Here is a 25,306-nt window from a genome sequence, read left to right as displayed (position 1 = left end):
TGAGGGCGAGAATAAGAGATCATTATTTATGGTGTACTCTAAATGCATTAGGTTTGGGCTTGATCTGCTCCTGACTCCAGGAAGATACTTTCAAACTTACTGTTGCTTTGTATCTTTTCCACTATTGCGTGTGGAATTAATCAGATTACAAGCTCCAATTAATCAAAATATCAATCAGGGGTCCAAAGTATGTCACAGGATTCTGGTGGTTCCTTCCAATGGGCCTCTTTCAAAATGGTAGTCACTGCTTTTACTGTATTAATGGCCCATTTGCACCAATTCTACAAGATTGCTGTTCTGATCAATTTGAGTATCATTTGAAGAGCGGGAGATAGAGGAGCAGATAGGTAGACAGATTTTGGAAAAGAGTAAAAACAACAGGGTTGTGGTGATGGGAGACTTCAACTTCCCCGATATTGACTGGGACTCACTGAGTGCCAGGGGCTTAGACGGGGCACAGTTTGTAAGGAGCATCCAGGAGGGCTTCTTAAAACAATATGTAGACAGTCCAACTAGGGAAGGGGCGGTACTGGACCTGGTATTGGGGAATGAGCCCGGCCAGGTGGTAGAAGTTTCAGTAGGGGAGCATTTCGCGAACAGTGACCACAATTCAGTAAGTTTTAAAGTGCTGGTGGACAAGGATAAGAGTGGTCCGAGGATGAATGTGCTAAATTGGGGGAAGGCTAATTATAACAATATTAGGCGGAAACTGAAGAACATAGATTGGGGGCGGATGTTTGAGGGCAAATCAACATCTGACATGCGGGAGGCTTTCAAGTGTCAGTTGAAAGGAATTCAGGACCGGCATGTTCCTGTGAGGAAGAAGGATAAATATGGCAATTTTCGGGAACCTTGGATAACGAGAGATATTGTAGGCCTTGTCAAAAAGAAAAAGGAGGCATTTGTCAGGGCTAAAAGGCTGGGAACAGACGAAGCCTGTGTGGAATATAAGGAAAGTAGGAAGGAACTTAAGCAAGGAGTCAGGAGGGCTAGAAGGGGTCACGAAAAGTCATTGGCAAATAGGGTTAAGGAAAATCCCAAGGCTTTTTACACGTACATAAAAAGCAAGAGGGTAGCCAGGGAAAGGGTTGGCCCACTGAAGGATAGGCAAGGGAATCTATGTGTGGAGCCAGAGGAAATGGGCGAGGTACTAACTGAATACTTTGCATCAGTATTCACCAAAGAGAAGGAATTGGTAGATGTTGAGTCTGGAGAAGGGTGTGTAGATAGCCTGGGTCACATTGAGATCCGAAAAGACGAGGTGTTGGGTGTCTTAAAAAATATTAAGGTAGATAAGTCCCCAGGGCCTGATGGGATCTACCCCAGAATACTGAAGGAGGCTGGAGAGGAAATTGCAGAGGCCTTGACAGAAATCTTTGGATCCTCACTGTCTTCAGGCGATGTCCCAGAGGACTGGAGAATAGCCAATGTTGTTCCTCTGTTTAAGAAGGGTAGCAAGGATAATCCAGGGAACTACAGGCCGGTGAGCCTTACTTCAGTGGTAGGGAAATTACTGGAGAGAATTCTTCGAGACAGGATCTACTCCCATTTGGAAGCAAATGGACGTATTAGTGAGAGGCAGCATGGTTTTGTGAAGGGGAGGTCGTGTCTCACTAACTTGATAGAGTTTTTCGAGGAGGTCACAAAGATGATTGATGCAGGTAGGGCATTGGATGTTGTCTATATGGACTTCAGTAAGGCCTTTGACAAGGTCCCTCATGGTAGACTAGTACAAAAGGTGAAGTCACACGGGATCAGGGGCGAGCTGGCAAGGTGGATACAGAACTGGCTAGGTCATAGAAGGCAGAGAGTAGCAATGGAAGGATGCTTTTCTAATTGGAGGGCTGTGACTAGTGGTGTTCCGCAGGGATCAGTGCTGGGACCTTTGCTGTTTGTAGTATATATAAATGATTTGGAGGAAAATGTAACTGGTCTGATTAGTAAGTTTGCAGACGACACAAAGATTGGTGGAATTGCGGATAGCGATGAGGACTGTCAGAGGATACAGCAGGATTTAGATTGTTTGGAGACTTGGACGGAGAGATGGCAGATGGAGTTTAATCCGGACAAATGTGAGGTAATGCATTTTGGAAGGTCTAATGCAGGTAGGGAATATACAGTGAATGGTAGAACCCTCAAGAGTATTGAAAGTCAAAGAGATCTATGAGTACAGGTCCACAGGTCACTGAAAGGGGCAACACAGGTGGAGAAGGTAGTCAAGAAGGCATACAGCATGCTTGCCTTCATTGGCCGGGGCATTGAGTATAAGAATTGGCAAGTCATGTTGCAGCTGTATAGAACCTTAGTTAGGCCACACTTGGAGTATAGTGTTCAATTCTGGTCGCCACACTACCAGAAGGATGTGGAGGCTTTAGAGAGGGTGCAGAAGAGATTTACCAGAATGTTGGAGGGCATTAGCTATGAGGAGCGGTTGAATAAACTCGGTTTGTTCTCACTGGAACGACGGAGGTTGAGGGGCGACCTGATAGAGGTCTACAAAATTATGAGGGGCATAGACAGAATGGATAGTCAGAGGCTTTTCCCCAGGGTAGAGGCGTCAATTACTAGGGGGCATAGGTTTAAGGTGAGAGGGGCAAGGTTTAGAGTAGATGTACGAGGCAAGTTTTTTTACACAGAGGGTAGTGGGTGCCTGGAACTCACTACCAGAGGAGGTAGTGGAGGCAGGGACGATAGGGACATTTAAGGGGCATCTTGACAAATATATGAATAGGATGGGAATAGAGGGATACGGCCCAGGAAGTGTAGAAGATTGTAGTTTAGTCGGGCAGCATGGTCGGCACGGGCTTGGAGGGCCGAAGGGCCTGTTCCTGTGCTGTACATTTCTTTGTTCTTTGTTTGTTCGTTGTTAACATACAGCTAATCAGGAGCAGGAATAGGCCACTCCGCCCCTCGGGCCTGCTCTGCCATTCAATAAGATCATGGCTGACCTGAATGCAACTTCAAACCCCACATTTCCGCTTACCCTTGATACCGTTACACCACCTTGCTTGTCAAGAATCTATAAACCTCTGCCTTTTGAATATTCAAAGACTCTGCTTCTACCACCTTTTGAGGAAGAGAGTTCCAAAGACGCTAGGTGCAATTTAACTACTGCGTAGCGCCTGGCAGGGATCTTGGCATACCGGATAAAGCGCGGGAAAGGCCAAAAATCACGGAAAAGGCCAAAATCTAGGTTCATGCCGGGCACGAACCAGTTTGGAATTTACCCAGCCCGCTCCCGATGGCAAGTTCCGGATCTGACCCAAAAATGGCGAGAGTATCATTAATTCTCATTTGCATTCATTTCAATCTCATTCGCGAGATTGAAGTCGAATGCAGCGGTCTCCCGAGTGAGAAATCACACGGACGTCGTTCAGTACTCCGTTTTAAAAACATGAAGCTGGTGCGATAGCATCTATGGGAAAGTGAGGAGGTTAGTAACCATTTCCATTTTTCGGCATCCAGCTCAAGGGCACCGGAGCTGCTGAACTAAAGGTGCTGGTGACAGCCGAAGCGACAGGTGCCGGAGAAGGCAGCAGCAATGATGAAGGCTGGAGGGGGCCACCACATGTGCAGGGGGCCGCTGCACATCCTGAAGACTCGGCCGTCCATCAGATTGAGGAGGGACTCATAAGGGGAGGCAAGCGACGACCCAAGGTGTACAGGCCATTGGTCATTCATAGAGCTGACCATGGGCAGGATTAACCCGCAACTGACCGGATGGCCTGGCGCCAAGAGCGGCGCGAACCACTCCGGCATCGGACCGACCGCAAGGTGCGGACTCCTCCACACTTCTGGGGGCTAGGCCGGCGGCGGAGGGGTTGGCGTGATGCCAACCGGCGCCGAAGGGCCAGCGCAAGTTGACGCATGCGCAGAACCGGCGCCGTGGTTCCGCGCATGCGCAGACCGGCCGGCGTGTTTCCTGCGCATGCGCAGGGGAGTTCTTCTCCGTGCCGGCCATGGCGGAGCCCTACAGAGGCCGGCACGGAAGGAAAGAGTGCCCCCATGGCGCAGGCCCGCCCACAGATCAGTGGGCCCTGATCACGGGCCAGGCTGCCTTGGGGGCCTCCAGGGCCGGATCCCCCCCCCCCCCGAGGACTTACCTAGCCGGCCTCCAAGCCAGGTCCCGCCATGATGGACCATGTCCATTTCACGCTGGCTGGACTGGCCACAAAATGACGGTCGCGCGGCCCATCAGGCCCTAGAGAATTGCCGGGGGGGGCCGCTGCCAACGTCCCCCTGACCGGCGTGGTGTAAACCCTGCCCCCGCCCGAAAACCGGCACTAGAGAATACGGCAGCCGGCGTCGGAGCGGTGGGGTGAGATTCACGTTGCCCCCGGGGATTCTCCAACCCGGCGGATGGGTCAGAGAATCCCGGCCCATGTGTTGCAAAGGACTCCATTTCAGGAGAGAGATAGTGCGGCACCTGTGCCATGTTCTCGTGGAGGTGGAACCCTGTGGAGAAGGAGAACACTTGCTCCCGGTGGCTGTGAAGGTCACCGCACACTGCCCTCAACCTTTCTGCCATCAGTTCATTCCAGGGCCGGAGCGGGGACCTGTGCAGTATTTACAGCCCCCTGGTGCATCCGGGAGGTGATTGATGCTATATATGCCTGGGCATCAGACTTTATCATCTTTGAGCTGGACCAGGCCCACCACGATGCCTGGGCTGCAGGATTTGCTGCCATCGCCAGGATGCCCCAGATCCAGGGGGCAATTGATGGCACTCATGTTGCCCTATGCACACTAGGGCATCAGGGAGTGCTCTTTATTAACCGGAAGGAGTTCCACTCCCTGAATGCTCAGATCGTGTGTGACCACGACCTCCGGATTATGCACGTCTGTGCCCGCTACCCGGGGAGCATACATGACCGCTACATCCTGGGACACTCGGAGATCTCCAGGTCTTTGAGGACAGCCCCAGGATGATGGGTTGGCTCTTAGGGAATAAAGGATACCCACTGAGGTCCTGGACTTGTTACGAAAAGGGTGCAACACACTCAGAGGACCAGGGAGGCCTTCATCATCTCCAGATTCTCAGAGGCTGAGGCTGTTCTGTCAGCTCAACACCCACCCCCTGCCATTTCCCACACTACCCCACCCCCCCATTTCATTCTATCCCCCTCACCATTTCCCTCTGTCCCCCTCCCCATTTCCTTCCTTCCCTCCATTTCCCTCCTTCCCCCACATCCCTCCCTCCACTCCAATCCCTCCTACCCCCCCATTTCCTTCCTACCCACCCACATTCCCTGGCCCCCCTCATCCTACTGCCTCCTCCCCGAGCACCCTGTTCCACACTCCAAAGGTCTGTGCAACATCACTCCAGATGATGGGCCTGTGTCGGCACCGTCAGCGGATTAATCTGCAAGGCAGGAGAGTGCTGATCACTCACTGTGAGGTAGGTTCTGGTGCTCCTCAGTTTCTGCAAAAGTCTGACTCCTGTCTCTCTGCTGAGAGCGTGCTAACAACCATCCTCTGAACGGGGTCTGCATCGGGGGGCTTTTGATATCGGACCACTATGCTCGGGGAGTGGTGACAGGAGCAAGCTACACCGAGCCAGTGTGAGGATGCAAATGTATCAAATTGTCAAATTTCACAAAGTACTAGCCAATAATACACATTTTATTACTTCGGGGATAGCTGCTTTTGTTTACTGATCTTTCCCTTCATGCTTTACCCTACTTTGATGCTAAGCACAATGTTTATAAACACTTTGCTATGATTGACAGTCCTATACCACATCAAAGGCAGCTAAGTGCTTTGATTTCCTCTTTTTCACAGCAGGGCACACTTAGTTGGGGGTCTCTGATGACAGCGGGTCTCTGTCGGGAGTCTAATGGGGAGGTGATGCGTTAATGCTGTGGGAAGGGGGGGTGATCCATTATTCCTGTGGTGGTGGTTGGGGGGGAAGGTGAGGATGCCCATACTTTTCAATGGGGGGAGGGCCACCGGCAGACCTCTGTATTGGGCTGCCCGCTCAAAATAGCGACTCAAACTAGGATTCCTATGGAATCTTGCGTCCTCCTCGCTATGCATAAAATTTCATGGCAAAGGAGAGGGCATCTCATACCGGATCACTCTCCTCATGCCAGCGGAGACCTAGAGCGATTCTTCTCCAGCAGGAGAACTTATTTTCAAACAGCGATCCCGAGTTCAAGATTCTCCCAAAAGAGGAAACATTCTTTCCCCATTCACCCTGTCAAGACCCCTCAGGATCTAACATATTTCAATTAAGTCTCCTCTTATTCTTCCAAACTCCAGCATACACAAGCCTAGGCTCTCCAATCTTTTCTCAGAAGATCCATTTCAGCTATTAGTCTGGTAAACCTTCTTAGAACTGCTGCCTCATTCACATTAAAGGAAGGATGGAAATACATTGCAAATTGCAACTGATAATATTCCCATAAAATAGCAACGAATTACCAAAATAATTGATGTACAATAGTAGTGTTGCTGGATTTATTCTGTTATTTATTTCTTCCAGTTATGTAGGTAATGATTTAGCATTGAATTAATTTAGCCTTAACATTATTGTTTTTACTAAAAGTATAAAATAAGATGCAATACCTGATGTGAGCTATTAAAGCCTGTCGAATTTGTAAGTGAATTGCTTCCTGTGTAAATCCCTGATGCTGATGTAAAACATCCCCCTGAAAAAGAAAACTTTAGTCAGACTTTTATTTTCTTCAACAAAATCTAATCCCTGTATTTTGGGTAAACATGTTCCCAGCGTACACAAGAGCTTCGGAAATAAAATGCCATATTGCATGGCTGTTACATTTATTTCCTAGTTATCAATTCTAGATTCTCACAACCAATCATAGATTTTGCTTTGATTTTTTTTTATTCATTCATGGGATGAGGGCATTCTTCACAAGCTCAGCATTTCTGAAATGGTTTGCGTGGCCATTTCAGAAGACAGTTTAGAGTCAAACAGATTGCTGAGAGTCTGGAGTCACATGCATGCCAGACGATGCAAGGATAGAAGATTTCCTTCCCTAAAGATATTGGTGAACCAGATTGTTTTTTTTACAACAATTCTGTTGTTTCCTGGGTACCATTACTGATATCAGCTTTTTATTTCAGATTTATTAATTTTTCTGCTGCCTTGGTAGGATGATGAACTCATATCTCCAGTTTACTAGTCCAATAGCATAAGCTATCATAGAAACATAGAAAGCAGGAACAGGAGAAGACCATTCAGCCCTTCGAGCCTGCTCCGCCATTCATTATGATCATGGCTGATCATCCAATTCAATAGCCAAATCTCGCTTACCTCCCCCATATCCTTTGATCCCTTTCACCTTATTTGCTATATCTAACTGCTTCTTGAAAACATACAATGTTTTGGCCTCAACTACTTCCTGTGGTAGCAAATTCCACAGGCCGACCACTCTCTGGATGAAGAAGTTTCTCCTCATCTGTCTTAAATGGTCGACTGTAACCCTTGGTTCTTGACACACCCACCATTAGAAACATCCTTCCTGCATCAACCCTGTCTAGTCCTGGTAGAATTTTATAGGCTTCGATGAGATCACGCCTCAATCTTCTGAACTCCAGCGAATACAATCCTAAACGAGTCAATCTCTCCTTATACATCGGTCCCACCCTCCTAGGAATCGTCTGGTAAACCTATGCTTCACTCCATTTCGAGCAAGAACATCCTTCCACAGAAAGCAGCACGGTAGCACAGTGGTTAGCACAGTTGCTTCACAGCGCCAGGGTCCCAGATTCGATTCCCGCTTGGGTCACTGTCTGTGCGGAGTCTGCACGTTCTCCCCGTGTGTGCATGGGTTTCCTCCGGGTGCTCCGGTTTCCTCCCACAGTCCAAAGGTGTACTGGTTAGGTGGACTGGCCATGCTAAAATTGCCCTTAGGTTAGATGGGGCTGCTGGGTTGCGGGGATAGGGTGGAGGTGTGGGCTTAAGTCGGGTGCTCTTTCCAAGAGCCGGTATTGACTCGATAGGCCGAATGACTTCCTTCTGCACTGTAAATTCCATGAAAGTCTATGAAAAGGAGGCCAAAACTGCACACAATATTCCAAGAGTGGCCTCACCAAGGCCCTGGATAATTGCAGCAAAATTTCCATACCAACTCATTGCACCAAGTTTGATACTGTCATGTGAAAAAGGATCCAAACATCGAGAAAAAAAGTTATGTGCCATAGTATAGATATTTAAAAATTGGAATCAAGGAAATGTTTAAATGGTTCTCATCTCAATTTTGATTCAGAAAATTCTACTTCGTCAAGGTATAAAAATTTACTTCAGGGCTTCACTATGCCCCTCAGGATGCAGAAAAGCCAATGATCCTTTAACTGAATGTCTAACGCCTAAAACAGTGCTGAAAGCTAGTCCTTATTTCATGTATGCCTTCATGATGAAACAACTAAGCATCACTCTGCACAAACCCCATACATATACATAAAAGTACAAACTTCTATATAGTATGTCTAGTCATACTCCCATCTAAAACCTATTCTTTTCTGGACAGAAACATTGAATGAGAAAAGAACCCATAATTAGTTTTGATCATTAGGGCGGCATGGTGGCACAGTGGTTAACACTGCTGCCTCACAGCTCCAGGGTCCCACGTGCAATTCCGGCCTTGGGTTACTGTGTGTCTGCGTGTGTTTCCTCCGGGTGCTCCGGTTTCCTCCCACAGTCCAAAGATGTGCAGGTTAGGTGGATTGGCCATGCTAAATTTGCCCCTTAGTGTCCAAAAGGTGAGGTGGGGTTACTGGGTTACAGGGATGGGATGGAGGCGTGGGCTTAAGTGAGGTGCTCTTTCCAAGGGCCGGTGCAGACTTGATGGGCCAAATGGTCTCCTTCTGCACTGTAAATTCTGTGATTCTATGATTATTCTTTCCAACCAGGTCCCATAATTTGCTTCTTTAGACTGATGCTGGTATCAGTATCAGCAGTATTTAAATTTAGACACTTACACTGCTCATAATAAGATTGAAGGAGAATTACATCGCCACTATAATATAATTCAGTCCCTCTTCATAAAACATATGTGGAACATATTAGAGTCCAAATAGTGCAAAGGCTGAGCCTGTAACTAGAAAAGCACCCAAATATGTTGTCCCCTTTCAGAGTCAGTCCAGTCTGCTCTGATATGACACCGCAATCTTGCTTATAAACAGTGTTGTCTAACTGTACATAACTGTGTGTATATTTGTCTCAATGAGATTCTTCCCTTGGATTGATTCACAAAGATCCATTAGCTTCTGTTAATCTCGGTATATTTAATGTATTAAATACATTGTAAATTAAATGCACACAGGATTAATTGATGAGAAGAGCTATTCTATCTTCACTGCTACCAATATTTCCACAAATGCATCCTAGAATGAATCAGGCAATAGTGATTTTCCTTTTGTAATCTCCAATGGTGAACTGTTTTAATAACAAATTATACAGCGAGCTAATTTACATCAGTAACCTCAGTCACCTGCCCTGCTAATGTTTACTAGTCAAGCAGTGGTAACTTGGTGTAAATAATTTGGGTGAGCACTTTCACAACTCGAGGGCACATCCTGGGAATCTACCCATGGATGGCAAAAATGTTGCCATTTTGGCTGCCTCCATGACACAATGCCATTGCTTTTCCTTCTTCAGGAAACCATGATGTGGAGATGCCGGCTTTGGACTGGCTGCCTCACAGCTCCAGGGTTCCAGGTGCAATTCCGGCCTTGGGTTACCGTGTGTCTGCGTGCACAGTAAGACGTCTTACAACACAAGGTTAAAGTCCAACAGGTTTGTTTTCAATCGCTAGCTTTCGGAGCACTGCTCCTTCCTCAGGCATTCACCATTCTTACTGTCCTTCAGGAAAAATGAATGCTCTGCTCCAAACCCCTTTTATGCCAACATTTAAAATTCTTGGGGTTCAGGTTACAATCCATGCCTGGATTTCCAAGTAGGCACTTCTTTTTTTAAAAAAAAATTCTCACTTAAGTGGCAATTTAGAGTGGCCAGACCACCTACCCTGCACATCTTTGGGTTGTGGGGGTGAGACCCACACAAACACAGGGAAAATGTGCAAACTCCACGCGGACAGTGACCCAAGGCTGGGATCGAACCCGGGTTGTAAGCAGTGTTAGGCGGCGGTGCTAACCACTGCACCACCGCCCCCCCCCCCCCCCCCCCCCGTCCCCCAGTAGATACCACTTCTAATGAACCAGAGACTCTGTGCTTCTGTTTTCAAATCAGAGGATAATATTTGGGTTTGTCCTATTCCTGGTATTTCTGATGTACAGAGAATGTTTGAAGTGCTGCAGATATTTAGGTCAATTGCCCTTGAAGGTTAAGACTACCAAACAAATTTAATAATAGTCTGTGCAGAAAGGGATTTCTAAGATGATGATCTTTATTAGTGTCACAAGTAGGCTTATATTAACACTGCAATTAGTTACTGTGAAAATCCCCTAGTCGCCACATTCCGGCGCCTGTTCTGATACACAGAGGGAGACTTGCTGAAAATCTGTAACTTTCTGTTCTTACCCTGCACTTAATACAAAATATCAAAGTGCAGAATTGCCACACAGGATTTAAGGACAGACTTTCAGGACTATTGGTTCATTCTTTAAAGATGATCTTTACTAAGGCCCTGGGTAACTCTAATTGAAAAGGAGACCAAGATTCCAGGGATATTTGATTGCCTGCTCTCAATCTATGACCATCTATGCTTGAAAAATGTTTGTCCTGCACTGACATAAACTGGTAATGATCACCATTAAAACAAAATGTTTAAATGGTGATCCTAATTCATATTGAATAGGAAGCAGACACTGTATCTTATTGATAGTGACAAACATGTGCAGGATGATTTTAATATTTCAACAATTTTACCACTGTCCACTTGGCAAATGAGCAGTCTCCTTTGAGATTTACCTGCTGACGTACCACTTTTTTCTTGTAGGTTCCTACTTTAACCTGTTCTTCTGACTAAGTAGGAGGGACACCCACTGGTAGCCATCTGGGTAATTTTTAATCAGGCTCTACTGAAGTCACTGGGATCCGACTGTTACTTCACTATAATGTCGTATTGCAAACCATTTTGGGTTTCCACCAGGCCAATCCAGCGGGAAAAGGATTCAGGGCCAACAGAGGCCACAAAAGTACATGGTTTAAGAGGTCAGGCTGTAAAACTGGCAGATTATGAGATCCTATCAGATGGCTTGGGTTAAAATAATTCCTAAGATGGTGTGCAAACCTCCTAACTGATGGCATGTGGCGTGGACAAATTCAAAAATCAATACGGTGGCACGCGGTTAGCACTGCTGCTTCATTGTTCCAGGGACCTGGGTACAATTCCGGCTTTGGGTCACTGTCTGTGTGGAGTTTTCACTTTCTCCCCGTGTCTGCGTGGGTTTCCTCCGGGTGCTCCGGTTTCCTCCCACAGTCCAAAGATGTGCATGTTAGGTGGATTGGCCATGCTAAATTGCCCCTTAGTGTCCAAAGGCTAGGTGGGCTTATGGGAATAGGGTGGAGGTATGGGCTTAAGTAGGGTGCTCTTTCAAGGGCTGGGGTAGACACGATGGGCCGAATGGCCTCCTTTTGCATTGTAAATTCTATGATTCTAAGCGATAGGAAGGAGGGTGGTTCTGTTTGCCACCCAAATCACTCTCTCCACAGGATAATAGTGCAGCATAGTTAGAAAGATGGAGGACTGGATTCTACGTTTGGGAGACAAGGGGCTGGATTTTCCGTCGGTGGGATGCTCCGTTTCGCCGGTAGCCCGTGGGTTCCCCGACGGCGTGGGGCTGCTCCACAATGGGAAAAACCATTGACATACGATGCAAAGGAGCATCCCGCCAGCAGAGTGAAATAGAAATGTAGCGCGGTAGGGCGGAGAATTCAGTCCCTATGTTCTCCCGCTAGAGCTGAATTGCACTAGTTTTACGATCTCTCTGGGATTGAAAATCGGGATGCCATTCAGTGTTCCCCATTATGCAAATTTATGCATGGCATGGAATACAAGGGATTCCCAGGGAATCCCGTTATCAGGTCGCCATCTTGAGTGGGCGATCCGATAGTGAGGTCCCGCAGCCGGCGGCCCCCCCTCCCGCCCTGCATCGCAAATTGGCACCGGCACCTCCCCCCACACTACACAGCAGCCCCGGAGTGCCTGGGTGCCCCACCTGACCCCCAAGTACGGGGGTGAACCGACGCATCCTCCCCAGGGATCCCTGTAATAGGAGGTTCCCCCCTCCAGGGACCCTTGTAATAGTGTGCAATGGGGGGACCCCTGCAATAGGGTGCAATAGGAGGACTCCCTCCCCAGGGCCACTGCAATAGGGAGAACCCCCTACTTGAAGGAACACCTCCACAGATCCCCCACACACACACAGACCCCCCTCTCCCCACCCCCCACCAAGAAAATGGACTCTTGTCTGGAAGCTAGAGAGCAATCCAGACAGGAGCAATGGAAAACATTATAGCCAAAATACTTTTTCCGGTGGAATATAAGCTGGTACCCCTGATGGTGGGGTGTTTGAGGAGGCGATAGGGAAGGGGGTGTTACCACAAACTTTGGGGCAGGCATCGATTTCCCTGTTACTTAAGAAAGATAAGGATCCGACGGAGTGTGGGTCGTATAGGCCCATATCACTTTTAAACGTGGACGCAAAGATATTGACGTAGGTACTGGCGGGTAGGCTGGAGGAGTGCCTCCCGAAGGTGATAGGTGAAGATCAGACGGGGTTTGTGAGAGGGAGGCAGCTCTTTTCAAACGTTAGAAGGGTATTGAACGTCGTTATGGCACCGGCAGAGGGGAAGGAAACAGAGGGGGTTGTGGCATTGGACGCTGAGAAGGCGTTTGACCGGATAGAATGGGGGTAACTTGATGGCAGTTCTGGAGAGGTTTGGGATTGGACCAAGATTTGTGAACTGGGTACTAAATAAGGAGCCGAAGGCGAGTGTCCGCACAAACAACATCAGCTCGAGATACTTTTCTCTCCACCGTGCGACTAGGCAGGGATGACCTGTGTCCTCCATGCTGTTTGCACTCGCGATTGAGCCATTGGTCATCACGTTAAGATGTTTTGGGGTATGGAAAGGGATAGTGTGGGGGGGGGGGGGGCGCGAGTGATAGAGCATAGGGTGTCCTTATATGATGATGACTTGTTCTTCTATGTGTTGGAACCGAGTGTGTCAATAGTGGGAATACTGGAGCTGCTTCGGGTGTTTGGATCTTTCTCGGGGTACAAATTAAATCTCGACAAGAGTGAGTATTTTGTGGTGTCTAGGCCGGCGGTGGGGGCGGGGGCAGGGGTGGGGGGCTACTATTCCTGAGGGCAGGGGCTCGCTTTAGATACCTGCGGATGTAGGTTGCTCGGGATTTGGGGGCTCCATAGGTACAACATTTCTAGTTAGGTGGGGAGAGCGAAAGCTGATCTGGCAAGGTGGGACAGTCTGCCTCTGTCACTGGCGGGTTGGGTACAGATGGTTAAAATGAATGTGTTTCCGCGATTTCTGTTTATTTTCTAAAGCCTGCCGAATTTCCTGCCAAAGGCATTTTTTAGAGAGATTAAAGGGATGATTATCTCGTTCATATAGCAGGGAAGGTGACCAGAATTAGAACGGTGCAACTACTGAAGGCGGTAGAACAGCGCCGCTCCCGACGGCCCCAGGGAGATATTCATGGAGTCCGGTAGTAATAGCTTCGTTGAGAATTTAGAGGCAGTTTCGCCAGGACTTCGGGTCGGGGGCAGGGTTGGGGGCAGGGTCAAGCGAAATGCCGATTCGGGGGAACCATAGATTTGAGCCGGGGAAGTGGGATGGAAATTTTCGGAGATGGGAGGAGAAAGAAATTAGGACACTGAAAGATTTGTTTCTTGGGGGTCAGTTTGAGGATTGAAAGAGCTGGGAGCGCAGTATGGGCTGGAGCAGGGGGAAATATTAAGATACATGCAGGTTCGAGACTTTGCCAGAAAGGAGATAGAGCTTCCCAGTGGAGTCGGCCTCCACATTACTGGAGGAGGTGCTGACGGCAGGGGGACTGGAGAAGGGGGCGGCGGTTTACAGGGCTATTTTGGAAGAGGAGAAGGCACCGCTGGAAGGGATCAAGGCAAAGTGGGAGGAAGAGTTGGGAGAGGATATGGAGGAGGGGTTCTGGTGTGAGGTGATCCGGAAGGTGAACGCCTCCACCTCGTGTGCGAGGTTTGGGCTGATACAGCTGAAGGTGGTGTTTAGAGCACACCTTATGTGGGCGAGGATGAGCCGAGTCTTGGAGGGGTAGAAGATGTGTGTGAACGTTGCGGCGGGGGGGTGGGGGGGCGGGGGGATGGGGGGGGGTCAAACCACATTCAAATGTTTTGGTCCTGTCCAAAGCAGGAGGATAACTGGAAGGAGGTTTTTAGGGCAATCTCTAAAGTGGTGCATGTGAAACTGGACCCGGGCCCTCGAGAGGCCATATTCGGGGTGTCGGACCAGCCGGGCCTGGAAATGGGTGAGGAGGCAGATGTTGCAGCCTTCGCCTCGTTGATCGCCCAAAGGTGGATCCTGTTAATGTGGAGATCAACCTCTCCACCCTGTGACCTGGCGTGGCGGGAGGACCTGCTGGAATTCCTGACTCTTGAGAAGGTTAAATTTGAACTGAGTGGAAGGATGGAGGGGTTCTACAATTCATGGGCGTTATTCATTATGCACTTTCGAGAATTGAATTACATAGAACATTGGGGTTGGGGGGGGGGGGGGCGGCGCTGGGAGGTTTGGGGGGAGGGGACTGTTATGTGTTAATGGTGACTATGGGTGATTCCTGATTCCTTTTTGTCATTTGTTTATGTTAACATGTGGGTTAATGTCTGGGGTTTGGTGGGAAGATGAGACCATTGTTATTGATATGGGGATTGACATTACATTCGTTACTGATTATTGTTTATTGTTGGGTGTAAATTTGGGAGAAAATGTGAAAAAGGAGAATGAAAATATTTTATTGAAAAAATAGCTGGGATACTTACCTTGCAGCACCAGCCATCCATTCCTCAAAAGAGAGGATCTGTGCCTGTGTCTGGTTCCCACGGATCCACTATCTGCAAGCCATTCATAGCTTGCCAGCATTGGTCTGTGATTGACAGCGAGTTTTAAAAAATTACCAGCTTTGATCCATTCATATCCTTTCACGCTTCAATGGCCGAAGTGATGAAACCCGCATGTTGGTAAACATTGACCACAGCAAAGAGAGGTAAGTGCAGTGAAATCACACGCCTGAGTGTTTGGAATGCACTTAATGCTTGGAATGCTCTTACATCTCTTTGATGTGGTCAATGTTTACAAACATTGTGGCTTAATAGATCTGTGGGAACCAGACGGTAGGGCACAGCTGCTCTCCTTCAAGGAATGTGTCTCATTGCTCCCGTCTGGACAGCTGCCTAGCTTCCAGGCGGGGTCTCATTTATGTGTGAGGGGGGGATCTGTGCATTTATGGGGGACTGTGGAGGTGGCTCCTTTCGGCATGGGGTCCCTGGGTTTTCCCCAAAATACAGCGGTCCAGCGGTGGGGTCTCCCTATTACAGGGGCCCCTGTGGGCGGTCTCCCTATAATAATAATAATAATAATCTTTATTATTGTCACAAGTAGGCATCCATTAACACTGCAATGAAGTTACTGTGAAAAGCTCTGTGTCGCCATACTACGGCGCCTGCTCAGGTACATTGAGGGAGGATTCAGAATGTCCAATTTACCTAACAAGCACGTCTTTTGGGACATCTTTCAGGACTTGTGGGAGGACACTGGAGCGCGCGGAGGAAACCCACACCGACACAGGGAGAATGTGCAGACTCCGCACAGACAATGACCCAAGTGGGAATTGAACCCGGGACCCTGGAGCTGTGGAGCAACAGTGCTAACCACTATGCTACCATGCTGCCGGGATCCCTATTACAGGGTCCCTGGGGGGGGGGGGAAGTCCATTATTAAAGAGGTCCCTGGGGGTCCCCCTATTACAGGGGTCCCTGTGGTGAGGGGTACTCTTATTCAGGGGTCCCTGTGGGGGGTCCCCCGAATACAGGGGTCCCTGTGGTGGGGGTACCCCTATTACAGGGCTCCCTGTAGGGGGGGGCTCCCCCTAATACAGGGGTCCCTCGGGGGGTCTCCATTTTACTGGGGAATTGGGGGTCCCCCTATTACAAGGGTCCCTGGGAGGGGGTCCCCCTATTATAGAGTTCCCTATGTGGGAGGAGGGTCAGCTGGAAGAGGTGTGGGCAGGCAGTGCATTGTTGAGGGGGGCTCGATGGTCTCTTTCAGCGTGGCCCTGATGTGGTGACCTTGCGGTGGGTCAAGAGGGAAACTGTTGCCCCCTTGGTCCACTGCGAGATCTACTACATCAGGTTCATGATTGCTGAGACCATAATTGATCCGCGTCTGTGTGTTTCCCAGCTGCAGGAATAGGAGAATCACAGGAGGCTGGAGCATAGGGTGCTGAGCCCGCTACACAATGAGTCATCAAGACCTATTTGCATTTATGTACATCTCGCCTGATGGCGCACATTGTGGACCTCGATCACGCCGCCACTGGGGGGCAGGGGGGAGGGGGAGGGGGGCGGTCAGAGCATGCCATTTGGATCGTCGCCTGGCACCCAGCCCGATTTTCCCCCAATGCCAGATTCCCAGTCCCATCAATTCCAGGCGTCCCAGGGACGGAATATCTCGCACGGAAAGTTTAAGGGTACTGACTGTCATCAGTCAACTGCAGATTTTAAAAATACATTCTTGATGTGAGCATCGCTGGGCAAGGCTAGCATTTTAGCCCATCCCTAATTGCCCTTAAGGAGGTAGTGATGAGCTGCCTTCGGCTGGTTTAGTACACTGGGCTAAATCGCTGGCTTTTAAAGCAGACCAAGGCAGGCCAGCAGCACGGTTTGATTCCCGTACCAGCCTCCCCGAACAGGCGCCGGAATGTGGCGACTAGGGGCTTTTCACAGTAACTTAATTTCAAGCCTACTTGTGACAATAAGCGATTTTCATTCATTTCATTTCATTTTCATTGAAGCACTGCAGTCCATGGTACTGTTATACCGAATAGCTTGCTTGGCCATTTCCGAGGGCAGAATCAACAATATGTTTTCTGGAGTTGCAAGTCGACCAGATCGGGTAAGCACAGGTTATTTCTTCTCCTGAAGGGAACATTGGTGAACCAGAGAACCAGATGGGGGCTTTCTGACAATCAATTGTTTTATGAATGTTATTAATGAGCCTAACATTTTCTTCATTTCTATTAATTGAATTTAAATTCCTCCATCTGCCAAGGTGGGATTTGAACTCCTGTCTCTAGAGCGTTTGTTTAATTGTCTGAGTTGCTAGTCCAGCTGCAACAGATGGAACAGATCCGTCTGCTATAGGCAGAGCACATGGTACATTGGGACAGACTTTCTTCTGCCTGCAGACTGCCAGTCCATAATAATATCAACATGATCTTCATCCATTTAAGTGAATGGAAAACTGGTGGACTCCATTACAGGCAAGTGACTTTCCTTGCCCGATTTTCTATTTTGCATTCTACCCAGGAGCCACAGGAACCAACAGGCCACATACAAAACACCTTTAATTGATTCCATAATGGGCTTAATTGCCCACTTCATTGTCGGTGGGTGTGCTTTGGACTCCTGCGCACACCCACTAACTGAAGAATCACAGGAGTGTGCAATAACGTCGGGGCACATGCCTGACATCTTCTCACATACTTCCAGGTTGGGGGTGTGCCTGCCCAAGCAACTTAAAATTCTTGCCCAAATGTATAGTTAACTCACCATTGTGAATTAGTAACTCTTTGTACGTCATCATTTCATACCGATGCTACAAAGTAAAATACATGAAAATGCTGGGAATTATGTGAAACCATTTGCTGCTTCATTGTGCATTTATGGTTAGTTACTGAAAAATATATAATGGCTCCAAACTATTTTACCATTTCAGCAGACATTAGAATACCTATAATCTGGTCAAAATTTCAACATGGTAGATCCCAAGCTGCGCCAATGTTCCTGGAATAACTTCATAAAGACGCCCAGGAAGAGTGGGATTCTAAAAAAAAGTGACAAACCATTTTTCAAGTATAAATGTAAGTATTCCTGGTATCACTAGCATATTTCCTGATCTTAACGAGTATATAGGCTGGGTTAGTGCTTCTAACCCTAAAGATCTGGCGGGGAAATATTTTTTAATGGGTATGGAAGGGGTGATTTAAAGCAGCCACCTTTATAGGGACAAATGGACTCAAACCTTTCTCCCAGGAGGAGGCTGGTGAACATTTTAGGGGTCTTCCACAGGATGCAACACCAACTGCCAAAGACCTGTAAGAACGCTCCTCCCTTGACACTGTGAACCACATTGGGGGTCAATGGCAGAGCAAGCTGTGGGTGTGGTATGATATAACTGTGAGCTTTACATTCCCAAAGTTTTCTAGGCTAATGTAAGTTACAATTTTTTTGTGCAAAATACAGCACTAAAATATCTCAATTCGGAATTGTTTGAATGACATTTGTTTATTTATATTAAATTCTTTATTTTTAATTTCTTTTGAATGTCAATTTGGAGCAATTATATTTTTGTTATTGAAGTTATTAATGACAGATATATATTGAGCAATAAATGCTATTTCCATAAAAACTTAACATGCTCATCTAAACTCCCAGCTGTGTTTATTTTGTTTTATCTGTTTTAGTGTTATCACGTTGGGTGTTTATAATAGACCAAACCATTTTTGATAAGAAGATTTTCTAATTATTTAGCAGCAAAGGTCAAGTTAGGAAACCTAATCCGTGTTCAACTAGCTGGTCTCAGCTGAGGGAGATCAGAAATATTACAATTAGTCTCAGCTCCCTGGGCTGGGGAGGAGGCAAGAAAAAAATAAGGGAACAATGCAGGACAGGAATACACTGGTATTAGGTCTATGAGTTGAAAAGCAGCAACACCCCCCCCCCCCGTTAGGAGGTCGGAGTTAAGTGAAAAGTCTAGAGAAGAAACTGAAAGTGATGTAGCTGCACTGAGGATTTGCGAGATGCTGATTAGCCTAGTGGCAGGGTGAAACAGATACTTTGTTCAGCAAAGTATAACTTCATAGCCATGGCCAGCTGCAAACCAGAGCTCTCTCAGGTTTTAACCCTATGAACCAAATCCTATGGGATGTTGTTTTGGGGAAGATGCATTCTCAGAATTATTATTGAAAACTATTCTCAGAATTATTCTCAGGTTCAATAAACATTTGTTATTTTAATAATTTACAACAGGGCTGACCCTTTCCTCACCACGTTTCATCTCTTTTCTAAATTTTTACAAATCGCAAAAATGAATACCTAAGAACTGGCATTCCACGTTTCACGTCTGGGATTTGGGATGCCTTCGCATTGAACATCAGCCGGGTTCTTAGCAAGTCTTATGGCCACACATTTTCACTCAGGATCATGCAAAGTCTGGGACCTTAAAGTGGGGTCACATTGTGATAAAGTTTGGAAGCACTGCTCCAGGAAAATGATCACAGACATCTATGCCCTTGTCGCCAAAGACTTTGCATCTGGCAGTATTGGCTGCCATGACCTTGCAGTAGCTGTCGAAGTCTCTATGGCTTCAAGCTTCCTCAATTCTGGCTCCTTTCAAGGATCAGCTGCAGACCTTGCTGGTCTATTACAAATGGCTGCACATCACTGCATCTTGCTTGTCACGGATAACCTATTTATCAGAGCTGGACAATTCATTCAATTCACAACATATGAAGCCTTGGAGGGCGAGTGGGCAATGGGTTTCAACACCATCGTTGGATTCCCCCAGGTGCAGGACATCATATAGTGCATCTGCGTGACTTTTAAGACACTGAGTGACCAGCCAGAGAGATCCATCAACAAGAAGAGCTTCCACTCCCTCAATGTCCAACTGGTCTGTAACCACAACAAATTTCCCACATTGCTTTCCTGACAGCTACTATCATTCCTTTACCCTCTCGCCATCCAAGTTGCCACATCTTCCCACTCCAACCTCCAATGATGAATGCTTGGGGATGAGGGATATTCCTTAAAAACATGGCTACTGAACCCTCTGTATCACCGCTGTCTGGGGCTCGTCCAACCAATGCCACCTGTTTTTCAGGACAACCATTGAGCAGTCCACCTTTGTGCTGTATCTGTGCAGTGTTTCCCTTGAGCATTATGTTAATAACGACACCTCAAGGCACACATCTGAGATTCCTGGCTTGTAGCTCATGGAGCTGTGCTCCGAAAGCTAGTGATTCAAAACAAACCTGTTGGACTTTAACCTGGTGTTGTAAGACTTCCTATTGTAGCCCATGGGTCATTGGGTTCAATACAATAAGAATAGTTCCTCTTTTTAAACAATAAAAACAAACTTGGTTTGCAGTGGCAATGTTCAGCAGCTGTGCATATGATGTGCAAGAAATATCCTTGGCAGAAAGTCCAAGTATTACTGATTATATAATTGATCCGCTTTTATTTAATCAAAGCACAATAACGCCAAGGTTTAAATCAATGTTTACGAAGTAAGATTCAATAAAGGTTCGCTTGAAAATCAAAAGCAAAGCAGAAATAAAATTGTGATAATTAGTGATAGTCAGTTATAGGCCCAAGGCAGCCCCTCATTTTTTCAAAAGCAACCTGGAGGTTATACTGAGGTTGTGAGGGAGAAGGGAGGCCCTCTTCCCAGAGCATGGTAGGAGACCACCCATTCAGATCAAACAGGCTTGGGTTGAAAGCACAGCTACTGTTAGCAGCAGAAGTATTCAAAGATGAAGGTGGGTCCAGTGTAGGATGTGTAAAGCCAGCCCTGACGACTTGCCTCTGGGTATTCACACCAGCAGAGAAGTCTCATTGTGCACACTGCTCCTGAATATGGGAGGAGTGTGTCCACAGGAACTTACTGATCCCTCAGGGTGGTTAATAGTGCTGTTGAGGACCTGCCAGCTCTGAAACATACAACTTCTAATGAATCGGAGTAGCTGCCTTGTCCCAGAATCCTAGAATCACTACAGTGCAGGAGGCCATTCGGCCCATCGAGTCTGCACAGACCCTCTGAAAGAGCACCCTACCACTGGCTCGGAGTTGCCCATGGAAGCATGGAGCATAGTTTGTGAAACGTAAGGTATGCCAGTCCCTCGATGTTCAGATCAAGTATGACCTCGCCATGCACGTTATGCATCTGTGTGCCCATTTCCTGGCATCCATGGCAGCTACATCCAGGGACGCTCGCAGATCCAAGCCATTTTCGAGGGCGAGCAGCAGCAAGAGGGATGGCTCCTCGGGGACAAAGGGATCCACTCAGGAGGTGACTGATAACCCCATTGCGGAGCCCCAAACATTTGTCGAGATGGGCGATACGGTAGCACTGTGGTTAGCACTGTGGCTTCACGGCTCCAGGATCCCAGGTTCGATTCCCGGCTTGGGTCACACTCTGTGCGGAGTCTGCACGTTCTCCCCGTGTCTGCGTGGATTTCCTCCGGGTACTCCGGTTTCCTCCCACAGTCCAAAGATGTGCAGGTTAGGTGGTTTGACCATGCTAAATTGCCCTTAGTGTCCAAAAAAGGGTAGGTGGAGTTCTAGGTTATGGGATAGGGTGGATGCATGGGCTTAAGAAGGGTGCTCTTTCCAAGGGCCGGTGCAGACTCGATGGGCCGAATTGACTCCTTCTGTATCGTAAATTCTATGATTCGCTACAGTGAGGCTCATATGTCAACAGGTGCACTGGTTAAGCATTGGATAGAACTGCTCAACATTCAACATGCAGCTTCGGTGCCTGGATGGGTCGGGGGAGGGGGGGGGGGGGGGGGGGGGTCGGGGGCTCTCTGATACTCTAGACCCCCAGAGTGTCTCCCGCATAATTGTGGTATGTTGCACTCTGAGCAACCTGGCACTGCAGTAGGGCAAGCAGCTGGACTAGAAGGAGATGGAAGACTGCCACATCTCCTCAGATGAGGAGGATGTCGAGGAGGGCTGCGGGGGGCAACCCGCGGAGGAGTCGGAAGAAGGACCTCAAGCGATGACCAGGGCTAGGGACAACCTGATTGTCTCACAGCTTGAGGCCGACCGGGACTGGGGTGTAAAGGCCTCTCCCACCATGGTGTCTGATATCATCTCACTGTTGTAGGGCCTGTGGGAGGTCATCGTGATGGTCACATCATTCAAGGGCAGGGCACAAAAGCTTCTAACCGGTCACTGCAAGAGAATGATGGACTTGCAGTGACAACTGAGCGATGCTCCTCTTATCCTCCGCAAAATGTCTGACTCCTGAATGACAGAGAGCTGAACATAACCTGCCACTGAACGGGGTGATCTAGGCGCCCCAGAGAGGCTGCATGACATATCTCAACTGCTACTGCCTCCTCTCTGAAGTCAGGGGTCTTGCTGTGTTTGTCAACCGACAGACGAGATTGCCAGACCCCCACACGTTTTCAGCCCTTGGCATCTTCATAACTAGAGAATGCTGGTAGACATGAGAGACCGGTGTGTTGAGGTGGTGGTGTAGAATCATAGAATTCCTACTGTACCATTCAGCCCATTGAGCCTGCACTGATGCTCTGAAAGAGCACCTTATCTAGGCACACTCCACCGTCCTATCCACATCTTTGGACAGTGGGAGGAGACCGGAGCGCCCAGAGGAAAAGCGCACAGACTTGGGGAGAAAGTGCAAACTCCATACAGGCAGTCCCTGTCGCTGTGAGGCAGGAGTGCTAACCATTGTGCCACCCTGTGGTGGGGAACGTCCATGGATGGGGGGGGCCTGTGTCAGGAGCTTAGCGGCTTTACTGTGTCATTAGTGTGGGAGATGGGAGAAACAAAGAGCTCCCATTCTCACACCACACAGCGAAGAAGTGCCATTTTGCAGGGGTTTGCAGGCATGGTGAATTTTAATGCAAGTTAGTTATTACATCGGTCACTTATCTTTACAAGTACTTAGGTTCACCCGTGACTTCTGGGTGCCTATAATTTATTACTCTTCCTCACCCTCCCGCTACGTCGATGTAGATCCTAAAGTCCACAGCTGAGGTTGAGGTGGCTTGCCAACGTCCATGCTCTGTTGTCTGAGATGACCTTAGCGAGTGTCCCGTGGGAGCCTCGGCCCTTGAGGGCCAGGCCTGCTTTCGGGCAGCACAGTGCTATCCTCCTCTATATGTGGGGCTGGAGGAGCATCGCTCCCAGTGAGGGCTGGACACCCCCCCAGGGTCTCCTGGGTGGAAAGCGGTAGCCTGCGCTCCATCCAGTCCTCTTCCCTTTGGGTGCCTGGGGGCCTCTGGGCGCCTCCATGGGTTAAAGGTGCAGCTGGAGTGAAACCCTGAAACCCAATTGTCCTCTGGTGCTGAAACCCAAGGATTCTTGCAAGTGGATGTTTGGCATCAACTGCGTGGTGCAGGCACTTGCAAGAATCCACAGGATTCATACCCTCAGCCGTGGAGAACATGACCTGAATCTTGGAGGGGACATCCCCCACCTTGGAGAGTACACCCTGCGCTGCAGATGCCACCCTCGCTGTGTTGGCCTCGTTTCCTCGGGTAATGGCACCATCTCTTCGGACAGAAGGTAATGGGACTCCTCCAGTTGGTCTTGCAGTCCAAGGAGGAACCTGGTCACCCTCCCCGATGCTTGTGACTCTGCCGGTGTAGCTCCAAGTCTCCAAGTGCCTGATCCCTGGGACACCCGTCTGCTGGGGATCATCAGGTGTTCTGTGCTCAGCAGCGAGCGACTCAGCAGTGACTCAGCAGTGAGTGACTCACAGCGAGTGACTCAGCAGCGAGCGGCTCAGCAGTGACTCAGCAGTGAGTGACTCAGCAGCGAGCGACTCAGCAGCGAGCGGCTCAGCAGTGACTCAGAAGCGAGCGACTCAGCAGTGACTCAGCAGGGAGCGACTCAGCAGTGACTCAGCAGTGAGTGACTCACAGCGAGTGACTCAGCAGCGAGCGGCTCAGCAGTGACTCAGCAGCGAGCGGCTCAGCAGCGAGCGGCTCAGCAGTGACTCAGCAGCGAGCGACTCAGCAGTGAGTGACTCACAGCGAGTGACTCAGCAGCGAGCGACTCAGCAGCGAGTGACTCAGCTGTGACTCAGCAGCGAACGACTCAGCCGTGAGTGAGTGACTCAGCCGCGAGTGACTCAGCCGCGAGTGACTCAGCAGCGAGTGACTCAGCAGCGAGTGACTCAGCAGCGAGTGACTCAGCAGTGACTCAGCAGTGAGCGACTCAGCAGTGAAGGACTCAGCAGTGACTCAGCAGTCAGTGACTCTGCAGTGAGTGCCTCAGCAGCGAGTGATTCAGCAGCGAGCGACACAGCAGCGAGAGACTCAACAGCGAGCGACTCAGCAGCGAGCGATTCAGCCGTGAGAGACTCAGCAGCGAGAGACTCAGCCGTGAGTGACTCAGCCGTTAGTGACTGCAGCCGTGAGTGACTCAGCAGCGAGTGACTCTCCGTTAGTGCCTCAGCCGTGAGTGACTGCAGCCGTGAGTGACTCAGCAGTGAGCGACTCAGCCGTGAGTGACTCAGCCGTGAGTGACCTCAGCCGTGAGTGACTCAGCAGTGAGCGACTCAGCAGTGAGCAACTCAGCCGTGAGCGACTCAGCAGCGAGTGACTAAGCAGCGAGTGACTCAGCAGCGAGAGACTCAGCCGTGAGTGACTCAGCCGTTAGTGACTCAGCAGCGAGTGACTCTCCGTGAGTGCCTCAGCCGTGAGTGACTGCAGCCGTGAGTGACTCAGCAGTGAGCGACTCAGCCGTGAGTGACCTCAGCCGTGAGTGACTCAGCAGTGAGCGACTCAGCAGTGAGCAACTCAGCCGTGAGCGACTCAGCAGCGAGTGACTAAGCAGCGAGTGACTCAGCAGCGAGAGACTCATCCGTGAGTGACTCAGCAGCGAGTGACTAAGCAGCGAGTGACTCAGCCGTGAGTGACTCACAGTGAGTGACTCAGCAGCGAGTGACTCAGCCGTGAGTGACTCACAGTGAGTGACTCAGCAGCGAGTGACTCAGCAGCGAGTGACTCAGCAGCGAGTGACTAAGCAGCGAGTGACTCATCCGTGAGTGACTCAGCAGCGAGTGACTAAGCAGTGAGAGACTCAGCAGCGAGTGACTCAGCAGCGAGTGACTCAGCCGTGAGTGACTCAGCCGTGAGTGACTCAGCCGTGAGCGACTCAGCCTTGAATGACTCAGCCGTGAGTGACTCACAGCGAGTGACTCAGCAGTGAGTGACTCAGCAGTGAGAGACTCAGCCGTTAGTGACTCAGCAGCGAGTGACTCAGCAGCGAGTGACTCAGCAGTGAGTGACTCAGCAGTGAGTGACTCAGCCGTTAGTGACTCAGCAGCGAGTGACTCAGCAGCGAG

The 25,306-nt window shown here is 49.0% G+C and overlaps 1 protein-coding gene across 13 annotated transcripts in view; it reads right to left on the bottom strand.

Annotated features, from left to right (window-relative positions):
* eya1 (EYA transcriptional coactivator and phosphatase 1) overlaps window positions 1-25,306 on the bottom strand; it is a 314,469-nt gene that overhangs the window by 173,756 nt on the left and 115,407 nt on the right. For all 13 annotated transcript variants that reach the window (XM_072467575.1, XM_072467570.1, XM_072467574.1 and 10 more), the window contains one exon: window positions 6,568-6,650. In XM_072467575.1, coding sequence (XP_072323676.1) covers window positions 6,568-6,650 — 83 coding nt within the window. The remainder of the gene's footprint in view (window positions 1-6,567; window positions 6,651-25,306) is intronic.

This window comes from Scyliorhinus torazame, chromosome 11 (genome assembly GCF_047496885.1).
Source record: "Scyliorhinus torazame isolate Kashiwa2021f chromosome 11, sScyTor2.1, whole genome shotgun sequence".
Taxonomy (NCBI): domain Eukaryota; kingdom Metazoa; phylum Chordata; class Chondrichthyes; order Carcharhiniformes; family Scyliorhinidae; genus Scyliorhinus; species Scyliorhinus torazame.
Note: the sequence above shows the minus strand (reverse complement) of the source record. Positions and strands in the feature narration are given on the sequence as shown.